General features: G+C 30.8%; 1 protein-coding gene across 1 annotated transcript; it reads right to left on the minus strand.

The window, feature by feature from the left end:
• Positions 1 to 1,791: 1,791 nt before the first annotated feature.
• On the minus strand, positions 1,792 to 22,071 carry LOC129224469 (kelch-like ECH-associated protein 1). Its single transcript, XM_054858921.1, has 9 exons — positions 21,972 to 22,071; positions 17,868 to 18,301; positions 15,572 to 15,736; positions 11,445 to 11,594; positions 9,784 to 10,062; positions 8,255 to 8,658; positions 6,106 to 6,311; positions 4,475 to 4,651; positions 1,792 to 2,101 (listed from the first exon to the last, which is right to left on the minus strand). Exons 2-9 carry the CDS (start codon positions 18,117 to 18,119, stop codon positions 1,950 to 1,952), a joined length of 1,785 nt encoding a protein of 594 aa, XP_054714896.1. The 5' UTR covers positions 18,120 to 18,301; positions 21,972 to 22,071; the 3' UTR covers positions 1,792 to 1,949.
• Between the last annotated feature and the right edge of the window lie 275 nt (positions 22,072 to 22,346).

Genomic DNA, 22,346 nt, shown 5'->3' on the forward strand with positions numbered 1-22,346 from the left:
CAGTGAACGGTTAAACAAAATGTATAATGTTGCTGGGTACAGTAATTACAGCCGAGGTTTGCAGCAAAGAAAATATATTTTCTTTAAATAAGTTACAACCACATGGCACAAAATGCTTGAAAAAGCTAGATTTCACCAAAAAACACGTTTCTTATAAGTTATGTAAAATTTGTAGAACCTATAACTGATTTAATGCAGTATAACTATCATTTGCACAATGAATATCCCTGGAAATTTTATCAATTATACACAGCTAAATTATAATTCTTGAATTAAAATCTCACATTTCAAAAAAATATATTAATGTCTTTTGTATTTTAAATATATTATAGACAATGTTTCCTACAATCTTTACTAATGTGGCACCTTAGACAGATAGTAAAGGTTCAGATGTAGTTTATCATGTGTGGAATAATTGCTAACACAAGCTTAATTAATATTAACAAATGTACAATATATATAATATAACAGGCACACTCATTCAGAGCAACTTTTTTAACTGCTCCACTTACATTTCAATAGCATTCTTGTACTATCTGCATAACACTGAAGAAAAACTCTTGTATTGAATTAGTATCCAACATTAAGAAATAATGATAAAAATCATTTAAAATGAATTATTAACCTTTGAACCATGGGATAAATATGATGGAAAATAATTATTTTAATAAAAATTGTGTAATTTTGAACTGGAAAAAATAAAGTTTTTGAATGTTTAAAAACTCCCCACCTTTTATTTCACAGCATCACATGATTATTGTGAAATAAAAGTGGTGACTTTGAATTATGTGAGAAATGCGATGCAAAATAAATTATTTTGATAAAAGTAGGGGTGGGGTAACTTTGAACCACAGAAAAAAAAAAATCTAAGTGTCCAAAAGCTCCCCAATTTTATTTCACAGCATCACACAATTTCCATCATTGATTATACCGTCCAGAATATTACAATGTTGAAGGAGAGTTTTCAACAACTTTAGGCAGTATTTAAAAGTATAACTTCAAAATAATTGGATGACAAAATGTACAAGCCTCAAAACATAACAGTAAGATATTCTACTGTTGCTCTGATGAGACAATATGAAAAATCGTAATAACCTATTTTGCAATACAAGTATTCATTCAAATTCATTGATCATATACATCAACTGTACGATTCATTAATGCAGGCAAGAAATGCCAGTAATCTTGTTTTTAAAAGTTTTAAAAGTTTCAAAATGTCTAATTCAGAAATGAACGCCAAAATCTTTGAGTGATATCATTGTTATGAATTTAGTAAACTGATTGACTAACATAATTATTCCTTTGAACACATGTTATAGCAGATCATTTTTTGAATTAAGAATGATTCTCCCTATATTTAAAAGAATTTTCAAGTTCATTTCAAAAAATGGTTTTCCATAAATACAAGAGCCATTAATACCTGATGTTAATTTGAATAAAAATTTACAATATTGTTAAAAACCAGAGAATTATTTTATGTAAATAAGTTTCCTTTCTACCCCTGTGATTTCAAATGGGATCACTGAAATCAATAAGATTTGGGCATAAATCACAATATTGTGATTTATGCCCATTATTATTATTAATGCCCAATTATGCTCATGCTAAATGAAGAAATTTAGTAATTTCAAATGTGCTAATAAAAGATTTTTTCACAAAGAGCTGAAGATAAAAATAAAATCAAAACATGAACGAAGATCAAACAAATACACTTTACTTCAAGGTATCTTATTTATTGCAGCATTTTTAACATCCTCACGCACATATTTAAAATCACAAAAAACATGAATATAATTAATATCTATTAAAAAATAAATATTTTATTTAAAAATATAATTTCAATGTTTGAAATTAACCAGAAATTTGAACATTTGAAAGAAAATTCATAAAACATTTTATTTTTCAGAATTATTAACTTATTACGATAAACTAAAAGATTACAACTGAACCTACGAAATCCCATGAGCAAGACACGGTGCTCTCCAAACCGCAGAAGCCTGCCCACTGCGACCACATGACATGTTGGGAGCATCCTCCCACGCATTTTCCTCTGGGTCATATACTTCTACCGTATTTAGAAAGTTGGTGCCATCATAACCTCCTGGGGAAAAAAAAAGTTCAAAAGATAAAAGTTGGTTAGCATGATCAGTAAGCAAGTAACAAAGCAGATTGGGTTTTATCAACAGGCCTATTTCACAAAATTCCAAGATTGTTCTACCTTTGTACAGAACTTTGAGAAGACCTCATTTGAGGCAGTGAGAAGCAAAGGGATGTAAGTGGACTGTTTAAAGTTGAGTAAATTACATTTGAAGTTCAGATCCTAGGTAGGCTTCCATTAAATTTTGTTTCTAAGTCATGCGGTACAGCAGCACCTACTAGGGCTACTAGTACTATCTCTTGCTTCAAGACAGAGGAGAGGCCCACCTACCATTTGTGCTGACTATCTCCAAATTTTTAATTTTGTCACTTACATCCCTTTGCTTCTCACGGCCTCATTTGGAGTATGCTGTTCAATTTTGGTCTCTGTATCTTAAGAAAGATATTAATTGATTGGAAAGGGTTCAAAAGAAGTTTGCAAGGTCAGTCAATGAGCATTTTAATTTAGGTTACGACTTCAAGCCCAGAATGCTTAAAAATGTACAGTCTTGAGTAAGGGAGAGTAAGTAGGGATAAGATCTAGTTATTCAACTTTATTAAAATGGAAGATATTTATGGTCTAAATTTTTGCACAGATGGCAAAACCAGGGGTCATTGTTTTAAGCTTTTCGAACGCCAAGCTAATCTTGAAACTAGGAAAAATTACTACTTCAACAGGGTCATAGAGATTTGGAGTATTTTACCCAAAGCAGCTGTTACTTGGGATGGGGTGAATTTTTTTAAGTGGGCTCTTGATTTTCATAACAACCTAGCTGGGCCTAGAGCTTGCTGCTGGTCATCACATTTGTATTCCTTTTGGTACATTTGTATTTGTAAATAAACACTAAAGCACAGTTTCATTTTTCAGAAATTCATAACATAGATTAAAACTTTAATGTTTGATACATGACATTAAAGACATTAAAATTGATTGCTCTAATTATTAAAAAAAAAATTAGAAAAACTCTCATGGATTTATTTCATGGTTTAGTTTCACTTGGCCCAAATGTTCCTGTGTTTGAACACTGGCACCACTCTAGCCTCCAGAAGAGTGTTAATGGCTGTATAATGCTCTCTTTCCTTTGAAAACTGAAAATAATTAGGGGAGGGGCGACATTTCCAAAGAGTGGGACGTGTTCAGGGTTAAACTATGGCCACATTTGGATTCATGGGGGTCATTTTACATAAGAATCAGCAAGAATGTCAGAAGCAATATGAAGAGTTTTTTTTTTGCCATGCAGTGTTATTGATCTGAATGTGAAGGTTATTTGTTGATGCAGCCATTGGCCATCCCGGTTGATTGACGAGTCCGAAAATCAGTCATCGTCTTTGGTGATCCCAGAGATGACCGGTTTTTGGACTCATCGATTCACCTATATTTGTTTTTAAATTCATATGCGGAAAATCATCCACTAATGATGCATGTGTGCTCTTGTTTTACAACTTTGCTAATATAAATAGTAACTATACTCGTCTGCAAGCTTACCTGACAATGGAAAAATAAGCCGAGACCAGGTAAAGGAAAGAGTTCCCAGCACCTTGTCCGATATTTGAGTGAAATTATGCTCTTCATTTTAGAAATCGGATTAGTTAGTTAAACCCTCGCATACATAACATTTTTTGTCATAATTTCTGTCAATTGTTAAATATTTTCAATCTTACGAGCAAAGCAGTGTGGAACATTATATCTATTTGAATCACAAACGCCAGCCAATAACAGCTCATAGACTGGTGGCGATCTTCTTTTATTCACAAAGCAGACAGGGTAGGCTGCTAGTAAGTGTGATTTTATCTCTTAACTCTATTTTTCTTCCGCACATCGTGACATCACTGTCAACTTAAGTTGCAAGCAAGTATATTTAAAAAATATTAATGATAACAAAGACGCATGGAAGATATTCGTAATATCACCATAAGACATTTATAATATAAAGCTCAAAGCATTAATACATACTAATTACTTTAAGTTTTAAGAATATACAGTAAATTAAATAAGAATCATTTGTGTGTTTACTGTTTACATAAATAAGAAAGCATATGTTCTGTATAAGAAAGGGTTGTACTATTAAAAAAAAGATGGTCAACAGAAGGTAATAATGTGATATTCATACTATTTACACCACATTTTATACAAGTTCTTTCATGCAAACACAACTTTACAAACTGGTTTCCAATATTTAAAGTAATTCAAAAAGTTAAAAAGGTAAAAATTAACTTTTCTTTACGTCATATTTTTTATAAATGATAAAATTGTGAACTAAGACAATATTTCTGATAGAAATGGCAAAAAAAAAAAACTACTTTAGACAAACTGTAACTAACAACAAAAATAAATTACCTAAGGCGTATATTTTCCCATCCAAAGCAGCTACACTGAGAGCACTTCTAGGAGAAGACATGGAAGAAACATACACCCACTCATTGGTTTCAGTGTTATACTTTTCCACGGTTTTTAACTGTAATGCTCCATCATATCCTCCAACAGCATAAATATAATGATCTAGAGCTACAACACCTAACAATTCATAAAAAACAAAGCATCTGAATTGTTAAGCACAAACACATTCAAAATTTTGCATTGGGCTCTGAAAACAATATACATTTATAAACTGAACATAATAAAGAGAATGATTTTTTCAGCATTTATGATACAAAATGGTTCCATATGGGAACTATTAATTTTCATTATTTTAAAGGGTTGCTTTTTCCAGTTATTTGAGTGTTAAAAGAACATGTTCAACACATAATTTTTGTATGGCTAATGCTTAATTTATTTATTATTATTATTATTATTTTTTTTTTGGCTATCGATCATAATATTTTACATCTGATAAGTCATGGAAAATAATACAGAATGCTACTTTTAAATTCTAATGAAGTGGTTACAGTATTTATCATAAGAACTTTAAATTCAATTTTTACTACATTATTAAAATTTGAGAATAACTGGCTATTTTCAAATGTAATGTAATCAACTGGACTTTCTGTATTTAAAAGCAAATAAATAAATAAAAAAAAATAATTCATAAAATAATGAAAAGAAAACAAGGAGCACCATAATAATGAGCAAAAATGCCTGTAAAAAGCATTTATTATTTTTTTAAAAATCTTCGTCGTTCAACTTGAATTTATAACTCAAAGTTATAAGCATTAATTTTGAACAAAAACTTAACTAATTAAAAATTATGCAGGCACAAAAACTTTAAAGAAAGAAATGAAGAGATGTCGCATTCATCTAAGTACTTTATAATGCTAATAATCCTATGCTATAAAACCAGGTAAAACTGGCTTCAAAAAAATTTAAAAAATATCAGATTTGTTTTTTGAAGTTTTTGCCAAGAGTTCTTTTAAAAATATTTTAATGGAAATGCATTAATCTCAAAATGTATGTTTAAAGTATAAGTAAAAAGCTTATAATGCTTTTTTAAATCAGCAGTAAGACAAAAAACTCCACAGCCAGTATATAATTCATAAAAACTTTTTCATCCACAAAATTTCAACCTGGACAAACTGGATGTGTATTGAAAGTGTACTGATTAAACATAAAAAATAAATGCATAAGCTTAAAAATTAAAATAGTTAGGTAACTTAAATAAAAGTACTGATTAAATATAATAAATTAAATAAACAAGCTTAAAAATTAAAATAGTTAAAATAAATAGTAAAAAAAACTTTCATTTATTAAAAAATATCTACAAATGGTTTTCAAATCATGAACCATTACTATAGCTGAACCCATTACTGTAAAATATCCATCATTATTAATAATAATAATGATAAAAATAGTAAAAATAATTTAAAAAAAAAATAAGGGTCAGGTAATAAGATTCGTCTACTTGTTTGCACTCAGAAGCATTTAAAAATAATATATTAAGGCATGTAAACTGCGCAATTTATTACAGGAACTACTCCACATGCTCTAAATACATATATTGTTAATTCTGCCGAAGTGCAAATTATTATACATACCAGCTCCACTTCTATTTGTATTCATGCTAGCAACTAAAGTCCATGAATCTTTTTCCGGATTATAGCACTCCACAGTGTTCAGGCGGCTATTTCCGTCATACCCTCCAACAGCATACAGAAGTCTTTTAACCACTGCAACACCAACACCTATTCTAGCAGTTAACATATTCTGAACTCTGAACCATTTGTCTTCTATGGGATCATATCTGTCACGTTTAAAAAAAATAATTGAAAATAAGTCTTTCAAAATGTACATTAATATTGATCTTGTAACATGTGAAGAAACATAGTATGTTTTTTTAGAACGTCGGTAAGAACTATAGACAAAGTTGAATTATAAATAAGAATTGGAATAATTTGTATAAAAGTTTAAAAATAAATTGAAAAATTTGCTTTTTTAAATGTAGGAGAAGTGGGACAAAGTGGAATAAATAAGATAACTTATTTTTTTTCAAAATGAACAAGTTGGAAATTTGTTCTGAAAATTATGGTACATAAGGAAAGAACGATACATTTTATTATAAAACTTGTATTGAAACATAATGTTTTACTTTTGGCAGTAAATTTGTACTTCTAAAAAAAGGTGGAAATTTTTCACTTCATTTTTTTTGGGGCAAAGTGAAAAATAAAATATTCTTCTAACGAAATACTTTCTATTTGATTATTAAAGATATTGTTGATCAAAGAAATGAGTAAATAAAAGAAAGAATGAATAAATGAAAAGAAATTAAAATAATAAAAGAATAAAATTATAAAATGAGAAAAAATCAGTTAACAATATAGTGAATGAATGAAAAAATAAGTGAATGAATAAGAAAATAGGTGAATGAATGAATAAATAAGGGAATTAGTAAATGAAGGATTGTAAATGAAATAATTAATAAATGAATACGTAAGTGATTTGATAAAAGATTGAATAAATAAATGAGATGAACTATTTTACTTTGCTCCCCATACACTTGACTAAATGCACAAAGCATTTAAAATACAAATAAGCTTAATACTAAACAAATAAATACTGCACTGAATATTAGCAAACTTTATGTGTAATGTGTTCTTTTTAAATCACTGTAAAAAAGTTTGTTATAGAGAATTCAATTAAAAAATAATAAATGAAATAGTTAAAGTGATTTATCCCTTTAGAGGGGGGGGAGTCGGGCACATGCCACTTGGTCACCCCCCTAAAATTTGCTGCTAGTTTATATCCTCCGATACAGCACTGATATATTCATTGGGATAATTTATATGCAGCCCACAAGGTTGATCATAAACATTCTATTAACAAGCACTCAAGTTTTTAAGATATTCTGTCCCTATTCTTGATCATCACCGATAACAAAGAATACACAAATAACACGGATAACTGGAAATTTTCATCTTGTTTAACGTCACTTCAACCAAGCTTAAACAGCTCTTTCTAGACTGAGCAAAAAGAAACAGCAGGGGCGAACACTTTCCAAGAAGAAACAAGAAAGTGTGCAAAATTTCCATATCAAAACTCAAAATTTCCCCTCTTTTATATTTCGATAAATAAATATTGCTGGTAATAAAAAGCATGTCAGTGGACAGCTTCTTATCTGGGATGCAAATTCAAAAAAAAAAAATAAATAAATAAAATATATATTCCCACAACATAATAACTTTAACCTTTACTCGAAACATTTATGATAGCTCCAAAATTGTCACAGTTTATGAACTATGGTTGCGTTTGCTGACCTCGACTGGTCAACAGGTGAACTAACAGCAGCGTTCTATGAGAGCTACCGGTTAACTGGTTGCTAACGATGTCGTTCTATGAGCCTCACTGGTTGATCAACCGGTCAACCTCAATTTAATCTGGTTGATTGGTCAATTGAACTATGTGACATTTTGGACCAATTATAAGTTTTTCACCTGTGTGTTATTCATCTGCGCCATGTCTGCGCAAGTAACCGGTGATCAACCGAAAGTGTTTGATGGAGTATTGGTTGGTGATCAGCAGGTTAGTAATCGCTGACGTCATTAGCTGTCATATGATCAACCGACCGGTAGCTACTGGTCGAGGTCGTTGAACATAAGCTATATTTTTGGTGTCTATGTGTTTAGAAAAATTCTGCATTCTATAAAAATTCTCATTTTACTACAAGTTTAGAAAAATGTCAAAACTTACCTTTCCACAGAGTTATGATGAACAGTAGCTTTTGAACCACCAACAGCATACAACAGTCCATCTAACACCCCAACACCAACTCTGTTTCGAGCAATTGTCATTTTACAACAAGATTTCCACTTATTCGTAATTGGGTCGTAACAGTCTACTCCGTCAGAATCCTGATTACCATCGAGACAGTTATTTCTTCCACCAACAGCATAAAATTTACCTTCGATGAATGCACCACCAAGTCCACTTCGAGGAGTTGGTAAATCAGCCAGAGAAAACCATTGTTTTTCCTGTGCATTGTAACATTCCATGTTACTCAACGAATGTTGTAAGTAGCCTCCGGTTGTATAAATGACATATGGGACTTTAGGAGTTCGCTGATGGCAACTGTACTTTCTTCGGACAGTTAAGTCCTAATTTAAATAAAATGCATTGATTTAAAATAAGGAAGCATAAAATAAAAAAGCGGATGAGAAAAATCAATAAATAATAATAATTGTAACAATGTATATATAAAAAAAAACACTCAGAACATTTTTAAAACTTAACATCTGTTTTGTTTCATAGTTAATTAATAAGTCATAAGTACAAGCTTTTAAGTTAATGATAATTTAAGAGAGACAACTTTTACATTTATCTCATTCAGCTTCTGTACAATGTATTTTTCTTTCATTACCTATGAAATCTTCAACTTTAATGTAGCATGCGTAAAAAAAGCAACTAAGATTCGAATAAATTATGATGTTACAACACAGTTGCTTCATCATGCTAATCTGTAACAAATTTTAGCAAAGAATTAATTTAATGTTTAATTAAAAAGATAAGTAATGCAATTTTTAGTCATTTTTGTGTAAAATATCATTAAGTAACACATACATTGCAATACAAATTTTTTAATAGAAATGCGTACTATTTAAACTAAATTTTTTTTTACTGTGAGCAAAGCAAAATAACATTTCATTTCTTTTAACAATTATATTTAAAAAAAAAAGGAAATTGTACCCATTTTAGTTGGATTTACGATCAGTTTTCCTTGGATTGTCTTTGATTGTTAATGTTAGAACATTCTGAACACTATTTTCTTACTAAATATGTTAATTATATCAGGGGTGCCCCCCCCCCCCTAAGAGCAATTGCGAACACCCTAAATATCGCAAAGACACCTTCCCTCCTAATGAGAAAAATACCCCTCAAAACACCCCTTAACTAAAAATTTCAAAGGCACAGTCTGAGCCATGACCCTGCTAGGTGGGCACTCCTGATTGTATTAAGTGGAAATTATTATATAAGGAGCTTCAAAATCAGAAACAGAGCATGCACTGCTGACAATTTTAAGGGATTATTTTAAGTTCATCTTGATTTAACCCCTTCAGTATGGATTTTATTTCTCTTAACTTTTATTACCCACAGAGTGGGTACATTTAATTTGTTATGTTTCAAAGTAAAACAGAATGTTTTGGACAGTAGAGCAAGAGCTAGGACTATCCCATCCTTAAGGGTTTAATGTTATTTAGTCAATAAATAAAACTTTTTATTACTTGGATGATTCGGCTCAAGTAGTCACAGCATTGAGGTTCATTCTTGAGGACTTCACATTTCTGTATTTGTTCTTTCAAAAACCTTGGAGTTAAAAAATGGCACCTCACAGCATTCAAAATGTCCGATAACCTGGGACATCTTCTTGACTTATCATGTTTCACCCAACGTAAAACTGAATTAAAAACTTCCATTTCACTGCGTACATTTAACTCATCGCGTTTAATCAACATCACCAATTGACAAGCAGACAGAGCAAGAAATTCTTCTCCTTGAGAAACCTGAAAAGTCAAGCAAATGATCTTATAAAATCAAAATTTTAGAGAACAGTTATGACAGCTTAAAATTCGAGGAATATGCATAAAGGTTAGCTTGATATGAATGAAATACAATTTTATTCATGCTTTGAGAAGCAACTGAGAAACTTTTGAAATGAAAATGAAGTAGAACATAATCAATATGGTCAAACTCAAACAGGGGCTTGAACAGTAACTTCTAAAATGCTAAAATTTTAACCCTAGCTCAAAACCTTATTAAAATTATCACATTATGTAGATGGAAAATTATTTTTAAAGAAATAAATATTTAGTTTTTGATACTTGAAGTATAGTACTTATATTAGAGTATTCAAACTATATTATCACTAGCAGTACTCAGACAGCGATGCCCGTGCTGAGAAGTTAAAAAAAAATCCGTTGAACAAAAAAAAAAAAAAAAAACACACCCATGCCCCCCTTTTGATGTTAAATGATCACTTTTCTTCAATTAAATGCATACACACCTTTTGAAAAGAGCTATTAAAGTCTCTTTGAAACTTAAAACTATTTACAAAACACATAAAAATATTAACAGTAGCTTTAAAACTCAAAATAATACTTCAACTACAGTTAGGTTTTTTGTCACATAGTTCGTCTAATATAATTTTTTATGGTCATATGCCAATGGGAAATATTTTTTTAAAAACTCCAAAAAAAATTCCATCTGAATCAAATACATGGAGTCGCACAACTTTAAACAGTCATTTCTCATTTTGAACTCTGCTGCAGATATGATTTTTGTGCTTAGCACAGCAGAATACTGATGTGCTAAGTACAGATATTGTGCTAAAAAGTTTATGAAAATCAAGTAATTGTCACCAGGTGGTTTTTTTCAACATATCCCATGGGGGGTGTTTCTATCTGCCAGGAAATATGAGCATCAGTGTCAGTCAGAACATCATTTCACTATTGTAGTTGGTTCTGTGTCTCAAAAAAACTAGAGCAAATCTCAACTTTTTATGGTAATTTTCGTGTTTAGCAAGGCAAAAAAGGTCGGAAATAGCCATTTTTGGGTTGGATGCATTTTTGGTGTTGACTGGTGTAATTTATTACAGTTAATAGGAATACTGAAGGCAACATGGCCAAGTAAAGACTTTTAGTCAGTAAGGTGACTTTTTTCGTCACCCAAGCGACCTGGTGCCCCGAATTTGTCGAACCCGAAATAATACATTAAAATATTTTTACGCATAACACACAAGAAATAAGATTTCAGAACATTTTGACCACACAGTTATTTAGTTCTTTGTTTAGTTACCGGCCACAAGCATAAACGCAAATTTATTGCTTTGTAGTCAAGAGCTATAACAGCCCAATGAGTCATAAAAGTTTTATCAACAGAAAATTACCTGTGAGAAATGTTGATCAATAAATTGATTGGCTGTTTGGTACAAATTATTGCATCCATGCTGTAGTGCAAAATCAGCTATCCCTATGCAGTTACTAGGATCAAGTTGGTTCTCCAGAAAAGAGCAGCAGGAATCTATTATGTGAGTTACCTAAAAAAGGGAAGAGATGTTATTACTAACAAAAAATATCAAAATCGTTTCAAACTATAAAAAATTCAGAATGATCTTGAAATAAGGAGGGAAGGTACAATTTCAATGTTGTAAATGCTTTGAACAGTTTTCTAGAAGCTGTGGTAAATTGAGGTGAATAGTTTTAAGAGGATACAAGATCGCTACTGAGGATTGACTGCTAGTACCAACCTAGTTCGATCAAGAGTTCAGTTGCTGTGTTGATTATTTCTTTTGTACTTATACAGAATAGGACCCCAATTCTGTACACCCTGGACCACGACCTTTTTCGATTTTAAATCTTGATTCAAAACTAACTAACGCACTGTGCAATATTATGCACATTTTCCTGAATTTTGCTTATGTTTGTGACTAAATTCCTTTTTTTTTCTTTGTCTAAAAAAAGCATACTTTGGTACACTAAAAAAATGGTGGGAGGTAATTTGCATTGGATGTATGATCCACAGATGTTGCTTTTTATTATTATGCATTATACAACATGCTGGCGACATTTTGTCTCGATATGCTTTGTACTGAATACCAATGAGAAAAAAATAAATATCCTAAACTGTAAGTGAAAGCTAAAAGAATGTTGCACAATTATAGCAAAATAGTAACATTACTTATAGCATGTGGAATCAATAAAACTTAAAAATTACTATATTTTCAACAAGTAATAGTCATTTAAAAGTTTAAATAGGAAAAGGAAATTGGTTGAATTTTTTTTCGAAACTTTTTACAATTTTTCATATCATACCAGCTGCGTCGCACGGCTATGCACTGTCCACTTTGAAAATAAAAGTTATGTCGAGTGACGCGTATTCCGCAATCAGGCTCAAAAAAAAGAAAAAAAAAATCAGTACAATTTTGCGACAGATTGCAGAAAAATGCCAAAAAACGAAACATTTTAAATTCTCCAATTACAGGAAAAGCCTATAAAACAAAAAGCCAGAATTTTTTTTATTTCTTCATATTCGAGAAAAAAATTGCAACATTTTTTCTTAATGATTTTCTTCACGCTTCAGATTTTAATAAAAGCATTGTTGTGGAAAGTTGAGATAAAGCACTGAATAATAATTTGTGAATGGAGGAAAGCCTTCAAAAAATAGGGATTATATATCAAAATCTAAGTGCCAAAACTAATAATTTTTAATTGATATCTCCACTAATTATTATCGGAGGATTATATTAAATAGCCAAACATAAAGACGGGAAGATTACCAATTTATCAATACCTGGTTCGATGATCAGTTCATTGGCGTTCGGGAGAAGTAACTCGGACATACATACATTGATACCTACATAAGTACATACATAGACACATACGCTCAGTTTTTAATAACATAAGACTAGCTGCGTCACCTGGCTTTGCACAGTCCACCTCGAAAATAAAAGTTATGTCAAGTGACGATTGTTCAACACTCAGGTTTGAACAAAAAAAAAAAAACAGTAAAATTTTGCGGCAGATTGTGGAAAAATAACCAAAAAGTAAACATTTTAAATCTTCCAATTACAGGAAAAGCCTTTAAAACAAAAGTTTACATGAATTTTATTTGTTCATGTGCGAGACAAAAAATGGCAACAGATCTTTTGTCTAAACTATTTTCTTCACGCTACAATTTTAATAAAAGCATTGTTACGGAAAGGTGAGATGAAGCACTGAATAATAATTTAAATGGAGGAAAGCCTTCGAAAAATAGGAATTTTATGTCTGAATTTAAGTGTCATTATTAATAGTTTTTAATTGATATCTCCGCTAATTATTACCGAAGGATTGTGTTAAATAGATAAACATAAAGACTGGAAGATTATGAATCTATCGATATATGGTTTGATGGTCAGTTCACTGTCATTCGGGAGAAGTAACTTGGACATACATACATACATATAGTTACATACATAGGTACATACGCTCAGTTTTTAATTATATAAGATTAAAAAAACTCCTGGTTTTATGTCTTCCAGATCTGGGATTCCAAAAATAGGGTCCCATACTGCATTTACAACAATTAAAATGTATTTAAAAAATAAAAAGAATGTATGTTTTCGAAAATACTGAACAAGTATTTGAATCCATGAAACAGTTACAATTTAATCTATCAAACAGTTTCTTTCATTGAGAGACTGTAAACAAATAATATCACTTTTATTGAACACTAGCTGCATTGCCCGGCTTTGCCCGGTCTATTTTGAAAACAAAAATTGTGTCAAGTGACGTATATTCAACAATCAGGCATAAATAAAAGAAAAAAAAAATCATCATGGAAAATTTCAACTCCAAACAATGATGACCGATATTAAAATACTTTTAAGAAATTAAAATAAAATGAGAAAGATGGATTTAAAAAGCATAACTATGGAAAGACAAAATAAAATAAGTTTCAGAATTGAAAATGAGAAAGATAGAAACAATGGATTCAAAAAGCATTACCGTGGAAACGCAAAATAAAATGGCTAAAAACTTGAATAGAGAACAGATTTTTGAACTTTATTTAATTCGCTTTTTGTAACTTTTTTTCTAATGCAGATAGGGAATTAAACTTCCGACCATAGGTCGAGTTAGATCTGGAGTAAAAAAGGTAGCTCTTTTCAATGGTGTCAAAACGAAAACTGTAGGACAATTCATTCACTTTTTATTGATAAATTTAATGAAGAAAATAGTGCCTAAATTTTAGTTAAGCCTAAACAAATTCGAGCTAAAAACGTAAATAACTCCCGCCGCAATTAAGTCAGAGCGTTGGACCAAATTGCGTAGAACGTGGAAAATTCTTCCCTTTCCAACGATATATAATATTACTAATTGCGAGTAATTTTTAACCCCCATATTCGGGAATTTATGTGAAAATTGGGCCTAAATTGGAATAAAAAAAGAACTATTCATTGAATTTTTTTCGAACTGGTCTGCAAACCTTCTCAGGACTTAAAGGGACAAATTGTGAAAATTTCAGCGAAATCGGCCGGATAGTTCTCGAGTTTTGCGAGTTCAAGAAAACAGACGCTTTTTAGACACTTCATTTTATACTATGTAGAGATATTTGACTTTGTCCTCCTTTGTCACAAGTAATACCTGCCAACATTGCAAAATCAAAATTAGGTTATGAGCAAAATTATGGAGACATTAGCATGCATAAATTTAATGACAAGAGTTCGAGTGTAATGGGAATTTTTAAAATATAAGTGGGGATTTCATAAATTAAGCCTGTATAAGACCTTAAATTTGGGTTCAGAATCCGGCAGCACTTGAAATTTAGAAATTGAAATTACAATTGTTATTGTTTGAAAGTAAAAAAAAAAACAGCTTTTACATTTGAAACGAAAGTTTTATAAGAGGCATATAAGTTTTTCTCTTTGGAAAAAATTGGTACGGTTGTAAACTTACAAATTAATCATTAATTTTATTTAAATGAATGGATCTTTATTTCATCATACATAGTGACCTGATATTTTCTTTGATGATATTAGGAAACCTACTCATGGTTGTTGCAAATACCAGTACCATTTGATTGATTTTCATTTTTCACATTTGTAGAGCAAAATATTTTTTAGGACTGGATTTCAGACCTTCCAAATTTTAAGCTCAGAAAGATAATGTCTGATTCATTGAGGTTGGGGGATCAGATTAATTGAAAAAAAATTTACCTCTCAAAAAACGAACCCATCACGAAAATTTTGCAACCTTAAAATTGAAATTTGGGATAAAAATGCTTAAAACCGACCCTTATCAGCAATTCTCATCACTTTAACATTATATGCTTCAGATATTAGACACTATTTCAATATGTTTTGTAATAAACCAACCAATGATTAAAGCAGACATTTCTTTAAATTTTAATGAAACTGATGTTGTAAATAGATAAAATATGAGAAAGTATTAATATAAATAACATCATGAAAAAAAAAGTTAGCTAAATATTTTTTATAAAAAAAAACTTAAAACCTTTTGATTAATTGTGCATTACCTGGAACATAGTTGCAGCCGGTAACAAGTTACATACATTATTCTCCTCAATTTTTACTTGCCCTGTGTACGCAAAGTGTATGATAATGGCCATACTTAAAGGACAAACGCCTTGAATGTTGATAATTGACATTTCAGATTCTTTCAGACCACTTGTAAACATTGCCTGAAAAAAATAAGAATATACATTAAACAATTAATTAATGAATTAAAGCACAAAGTTTTAATTTATATTAAGGGGGAAATCACAGTTTAGACAGGTCAAAAAATCCCCCTTTTTTATGTCATAAAATGTTAGTAAAACTACTTAAGAATATGTTTCCAAAATTTTAGTGAAAACTTCGGATACTATGAGCAATAAAAATGACTGTGAAGATTCGAAAACGTTCACAGCATTTTTTTCAAACACGTTTTTCTCAAAACAACTTTTACTTTTTTTTTCAACTCTAGCTCTCTTCTAGCTCAAAGAGTTATCGACCAATCATCCTGAAAATTTGTGCAAATATTCTTTGTTCAATTATAGTCTATATGAACCTAACTTTTCGATGATATTATTAGAAAAAAAAATTTAAAGCAAGAAATGTGAAAAAAAAAATGGTAGAAAACGTAATATTGCAATCCAAACCCCTCAAAAACGTGCAATATTCAACTTTTTTGATCACAATTAGGTTCATATTTTTAGGAAATATGTTGTTTAGGAGAAAGAAAAATTGCAATGATTACAGACAAAAATTGTGGCTTTGGTAATGCCCACCGGCAACAAGCTCTGATGGCGACTGCCCATGGACAGCAGCTTCCACTAATTCTGGTGGAAATGACTTCAAAAAAATACAAGGTACACTTCAAAAGACGAATAAAAATACCCTCCAAGGTTAAAGAAATTCTCATTTCTTTTCTGGAAAAAAAATTCACGAAAAACACTAAAATTTTGCCTCATAAACTGTTTCCCCTTAATGATTAAAATGACTGTTTTAAAATTCGTGAACCAAAATGGCAGTTCATAAGTTTCAGTAGAAAGGACCATGTCCTAAAACTTTTTCCTAGGACATCAAAAACAAAAGTCCCCGATACAAATAACTACTTCACTGTGAATAATAGAGACGTACCGAGTAGCACTTTGGCCAAGTAGCCGAGTACTCAGCCTTTCACTACTCGGTCGAGTTACCAAGTACCAATTATGTTTTAAGAAGAACCACCGACACACATGTGATGAATTTTGAACTTATTGGAATAGTAGTATAGGCCTCCTTGTCCATATAATAGTTTTTAAAACTAAATTCCTGCTGTAGTTTAATTACGCATTATATAAACAATTTTGTTTGTGTCAAAGATGTTACAAAAAAATATTTTTAAAATTAAAAATAAATAAATAAAAGGTATGTTTAATCAAGTTGGAATTAAAACAAATTACAGTAAAATCCCTCTAATGCAAACACTAACAGGGCAATTTTTCTGTCTGCAATAGAGAGGTGTCCGCAGGACAGGGGTTTAATAATGTTATTTGCATTGGAACTGGGGAATTAAAAATTGTCCGCATAAGAGGGGTGTCTGTCAGGAGGGGTTTCCCTCTATACCAATAAATTATAGTTCTAGTCCGATAAACATAAATAATTTTTAAAAGCAGATAAAACAAATGTGCAGGAACACTGCAGACATGTGTTTCTGCCCCCCCCCCCCCCGTTACAAGGAACGTCTTTTTCAGTGCATAACATGTGAGCTAATGTAAAAACATTCGACAAAAAAATCCGACTTTTGTCGGATGCCTTTAAATCCAGGAGCTCTCATTTTGTGCATTGAAAAAGGAATTCCTTGTACGCCAAAACACGTGTCTGCAGTGTTCCTGCACTGTGCTTTTAACGTTGTTTCATTTCCTTTTATTTTTTAAGCAAAGGTATTTTTATATTTTTTATAACTAATTTTAGTTTGGAGCAAAAATTCATTTTTAATATAAAAATTCCATATTTTCTATACTTACCTTTTTTTGCATAATTTTTAATAAATAAGTTTTATTAACTTTGGGGACATTAAAATAAAGATTTATTCCATTGAAGCATTACAAACTTCTTTATTCTCAAAATTTAAATTTTACCTATAAATTTTAATTGTAAATGATTGCAGAATATAATGCTTGCTCTTTTTTTTTATATAAATTTTAGTATTAGTCTTGGACAATATTCAATTTTTTGCAACTACTCGGTATTGGCCGAGTATATGATCAGAATTTGGTCGAGTACCGAGTAGTTACCGAGTACTCGGTACGTCTCTAGTGAATAATATGGGTCATAACGGGTACTTACCTTGAAATATGGACTAGCAGATGCCAATACTATTTTATGAGCATGAAAGATTTCATCACTAACTCTTATCTCAACATCACAAAGTTTCTGATGCTGCCGCATAAGAGACATAATCTCAAATGCTTCCTTTGGATATGAAGAAATGGTGAATCGCATTGCCCCATCCGTACAAAGATCTTCCTTGTCTTCTTCGACTGAGCGAGATCTGAAGCACGGTGGGTGATTTGGAACATGTTCTCTCTTTTTTGCCATTTTTTGGAGGGGGGGGGGCTTCAGAACAAAGGGTCCTTACTTGATGGATTGAGTAATATTATAATGTATGGAATGACACTACAATTTTTGTACGCTAAATTTTTTTTACTGATAATTTGATAAGATGTAGGTGTTCGCATCAACATCGTAAGGACAATTACCAATTCACTGATGTGTAAAACCTAAAAGAAATAAGTATAACAGTGTTTCAGAACATAATTAATTCATAACAAGATTAAAATTTTAAAAACATTTGATTTAATATTTTAAATTTACTTTTCTTTCAAAAGCTTAAATTGTTTCAATGAACTTTTTTAACAAAAAATATGTTCATCAACATTCACTTTACGCAGACAAGTGATGTCATATGTATTAATGATAATAACTAAGGGATGCACTGAATGCCATATCTTGCCCAATACTAGAACTGTCAGTTAAAATTCTAACACAAGATTTTCTGGATATCAAATGTTTGGTCACTTTTTTTTACTGAAATGTTTCACTTTTTCTTTTATGCAAATTTAAAATAAAAAATGCTTGTTCTGTGTCTTTTATGAGAAGTAAAAATGTACTTCCATTTAACATCTTAAAATTTTCTACATTTATTATTACGATTAAAAAATATTAACCAATGCAAAAGCAAATCAATAGTAAATGGCTAATTTGGTTTAGATTTATCTGCAACTTTGTATAAATTGACTTTAATTTAGGCTTGCCAAATTTCTGAAATGTTCAACCAGGACACCGGAATGCCCCCAATGTTGCTAGTATTCAAAATGGTACACACCTGTGGCTGATTTTTGGAGTGTTTTATAGGTAGGCTAGCCAGACGTCCCGGTTTGACCGGGACAGTCACGGTTCCGGTTTTCACTCAAAATCCCGAAGTCCCGGCTGGTTTAATTTATCTCTTGGGAAAAGATAAATTTGACTACAGATGACCAAAAAAGTCTAAAAATATTCAACTAGAATAATTACTTTGTCATTTGTAACACTTGACAGATTAAAGCCGAAAAAAGAAAGTAAAAAAAGTCACTTCCGATGAAAATTGTTCAATTTTTCATTCCTCTCGTTTAAAGAGTTTTTTCTTAGCAAGAAGTAAAATGTTTACATTTGTCTGCTTGGGTCATTTCTTATTACCCTTGTTTTAGGTCCATCATAACTAGTAACCATTTACTCATAGCATTGAGATGAAATGTCCTGTAAAATACTCTAAAAGCCAGCCAGGGATGCGTACTCTTTTGAATACTTGTGATGCAGGGGGGGGGGGGACATTTCGGTGTCCCGGTTGAGCATTTCAAAAATCTGGCAAGCCTATTTATAGGGCAGGTTATTCTCAATGTTATGAATAAAGTGTTACTAATTATGAGCCTAAAACGAGAGTAAAAAAAATGACATAAGCAGATAAGATTTTAGCATTTCCCTTCTTACATGTGATACAATTTATTTTAGTTGGAAAAAACACTTTGAATGGGGAATAAAAAAATGAACAATATATAGATATTTTGCATTAAGTTACCACCCTAAGCCAGGGCTGAGGCAGAAATACACAATATACACAGCCAGCTCAGTTATTCCATCCGAGGACTGCAACTTTAGGCACTCATTTCGACATTCTTTTCATTTTATAGGACTTTTTAGAGTCTTTTTTGGTTTTAATCTTGTATAACTCCCTACAAGCTAAACCGGTATTAATTTTACAAGTCAATGTTACAAATGATAAAGTAATTATCCAGCATTATCCATCACAGTTAATTATTTTTTAACCTTTTTGGTCAATTTTAATCAAATTTATCTTTTTCTGGGAGGTGAAGTAAACCGACCGGGACTGTCCCAGTCAAAATGGGATGCCTGGCAAGCCTACTTTAATTTGATAACTGATAATCATAGCATATGTTACAATACGAGTCCAAATTGCATGAAATTTCATTAGGTACAAATTACAATAAAATGATTTTCTGTTATCTTAGCTTCTTCAGTAAATGAATAAATTTAAAAAACTAGACATTAATCGATGTTATATACTTATGACTATTTAAATAAAAGAAATACCTTTGTGCAGAAAAATAAAAGAAAAAATCATGCTGAATCACACAAATTTGCAGAAATTTGTGCAGAATTTTTCAAATGTAGTCACCCTTTTATAGATGACTTTACCTTCGAAAGCATTGTAAAGGAGGTTCCTGGAAACCCCAGTTCTTTCCCTGCAGTTCTTCGCAAATTTGCATAACTTAACATTCCTGTACTTTCTTTTACTTAAAAGCATGCCTTTTTTTCTTCTTTTATACTTAGTTTAATATTTAAATGACTTAGTAATACTAAAGTTAATGTAAAACAGGGGTGCCCACCTAGGGAGAGGGGGGTCATGGCGCAGACTGTGCCATTGAAATTTTTAAGAAGGGTTGTTTTGAGAGGTATTTTTCTCATTTTTAGTAGGGATTCTTGTTTTTTTTTTTTTTTTTTTTTTTTTTTTTTTTTGTGGGGGGGGGAAGAGGGGTCTTTACAATATTTAAGGGGTGCACCATTACTGTTAGGGGGTGGGAAGGCATCACTGCTGTAAAGTGTTGTGAGAAAAATAGCTAAATCTAAACATTGCAGCTAAAGTTAAACATCTAAGTGTTTTCTCTAAATTCACAGTGAAGGTATGAATGATAATATTAGTAAGTAACAATTTAAATTAGCTGTGTAATATGACACTAATATATTCATTGTATAAAAAAAATTTGCATTTTTATCAATTGATGTTTATCAATTGATTAAAATTAATTTAATATTCAATTTGTCTGCTGAATAATATGCAGTACTATACCAAATATTCAGTGCATCTTTATTAATATCAATAATAACCATTGGATTATACTTTGAGGAGTTGAGATCAAACCTTAATTTACCAAACTCATACCTGGTCTGATGGGCATAGCATAAGAAAAGGTACTAAGGAATTATGAGATTCACTCTATGTGAGTACAACTTCGTATCAAAGTTTGGTTGCATTAAAGCATAGCATATACATTAAAATCCTGCTACAATGAATACCAATACACAACGAAATATTCGTTTCAATAAAATAAATTTTCAGTCTTGATTCAATTCCCATTAAGTTGATTGAATTTCATTACAATGAAATTCCCATTACAACAAACAAAATTTGTGATAACTTGGAACACATTAAAATGGGATTTCACTGCATTATGATTTTATGAGGTGTTATTCAAAGTGATCAGGTTTTTTAATAAAACAGAAAGATGGTTGAAACCATTATAGTTAGTTTACAGAGAAAAATCAGAAAAAACAGCACATGAAAAGTTAAAACACAATTGATTTATTATTTATCTTTTTTTTATGCCAGTAGCTTGAAACTTCTACACAGAATGATCATTACTAAAACTCATAACACATAATTTGATTTAATATTTTTTGAAACTAGATTACAAAAGCCAAGTAGAACAATACACTCGAAGTTGAATCCCTTTCTGAATATAAAATAATGACTGTTTACGAACATTTAAATTTTTGTATCAAATTCTTTCACTAAATTCAAATACCTTTGAGCTAAAATATTCAACATGTCTCAAAAACAAAATTATAATATTCCATTACAATAATATAATGTATATAGCTGCAATATTGAAAAGGAAATCATACACAACAATGTAATTCTGAAACTACAAATAGAATATGCAAGTCATGCATCTATCTTTTACAGGAACATGCATTTCTTTTTCAACAAGTTGAATGTATAGAAAATTGACAGTGATAACTAAGTGTAAAAATACATTTTCAAACAATATTAAAAAACAAAAAGGTCAGACTAAATACAATACTTGCTAAAGTAAAAATATTTCAAATCCTTACCAATATGACTAAGAACCAATAGCCGATAAACTTGTTTTTTAAAAGCTTCAAAATAACAGATTTAAGAAATATCAGGTACTTAACTTAAAATATAATAGTTTAAAACAATATTATCGCAAAAGCATGGCGTTAATGCATATTATAAAACGTATACAAATCGTTCTTTTTAATTTTTTAGCTATCGCATACACGGATTACGAACAGCAGACAGCACATACGCGAAATTTCAAGTTCAAGTTCTTTTTTCTCGTCAAGTGTTTTATTCGCACAATTAATCAATCATTCTAGCTGTTCAACGTAAAAAAATCAAACGAACAGTTTATCGATCTTTTATTTGATCGAGTTAAGCTTAAATTGTTGATTAAAACATTTGTT

This window comes from Uloborus diversus, chromosome 6 (assembly GCF_026930045.1).
Source record: "Uloborus diversus isolate 005 chromosome 6, Udiv.v.3.1, whole genome shotgun sequence".
Taxonomy (NCBI): Eukaryota; Metazoa; Arthropoda; class Arachnida; order Araneae; family Uloboridae; genus Uloborus; species Uloborus diversus.

Coding starts and splice junctions, on each gene's coding strand:
- LOC129224469 (XM_054858921.1), bottom strand. CDS start 18,119: ATGGCAAAAAAGAGAGAACATGTTCCAAATCACCCACCGTGCTTCAGA. Junction 11,595..15,571: donor CGGCTGCAACTATGTTCCAG/GTAATGCACAAT, acceptor TCCCTTTTTTAG/GTAACTCACATAATAGATTC. Junction 2,102..4,474: donor TGGGAAAATATACGCCTTAG/GTAATTTATTTT, acceptor TTTTTTCCCCAG/GAGGTTATGATGGCACCAAC.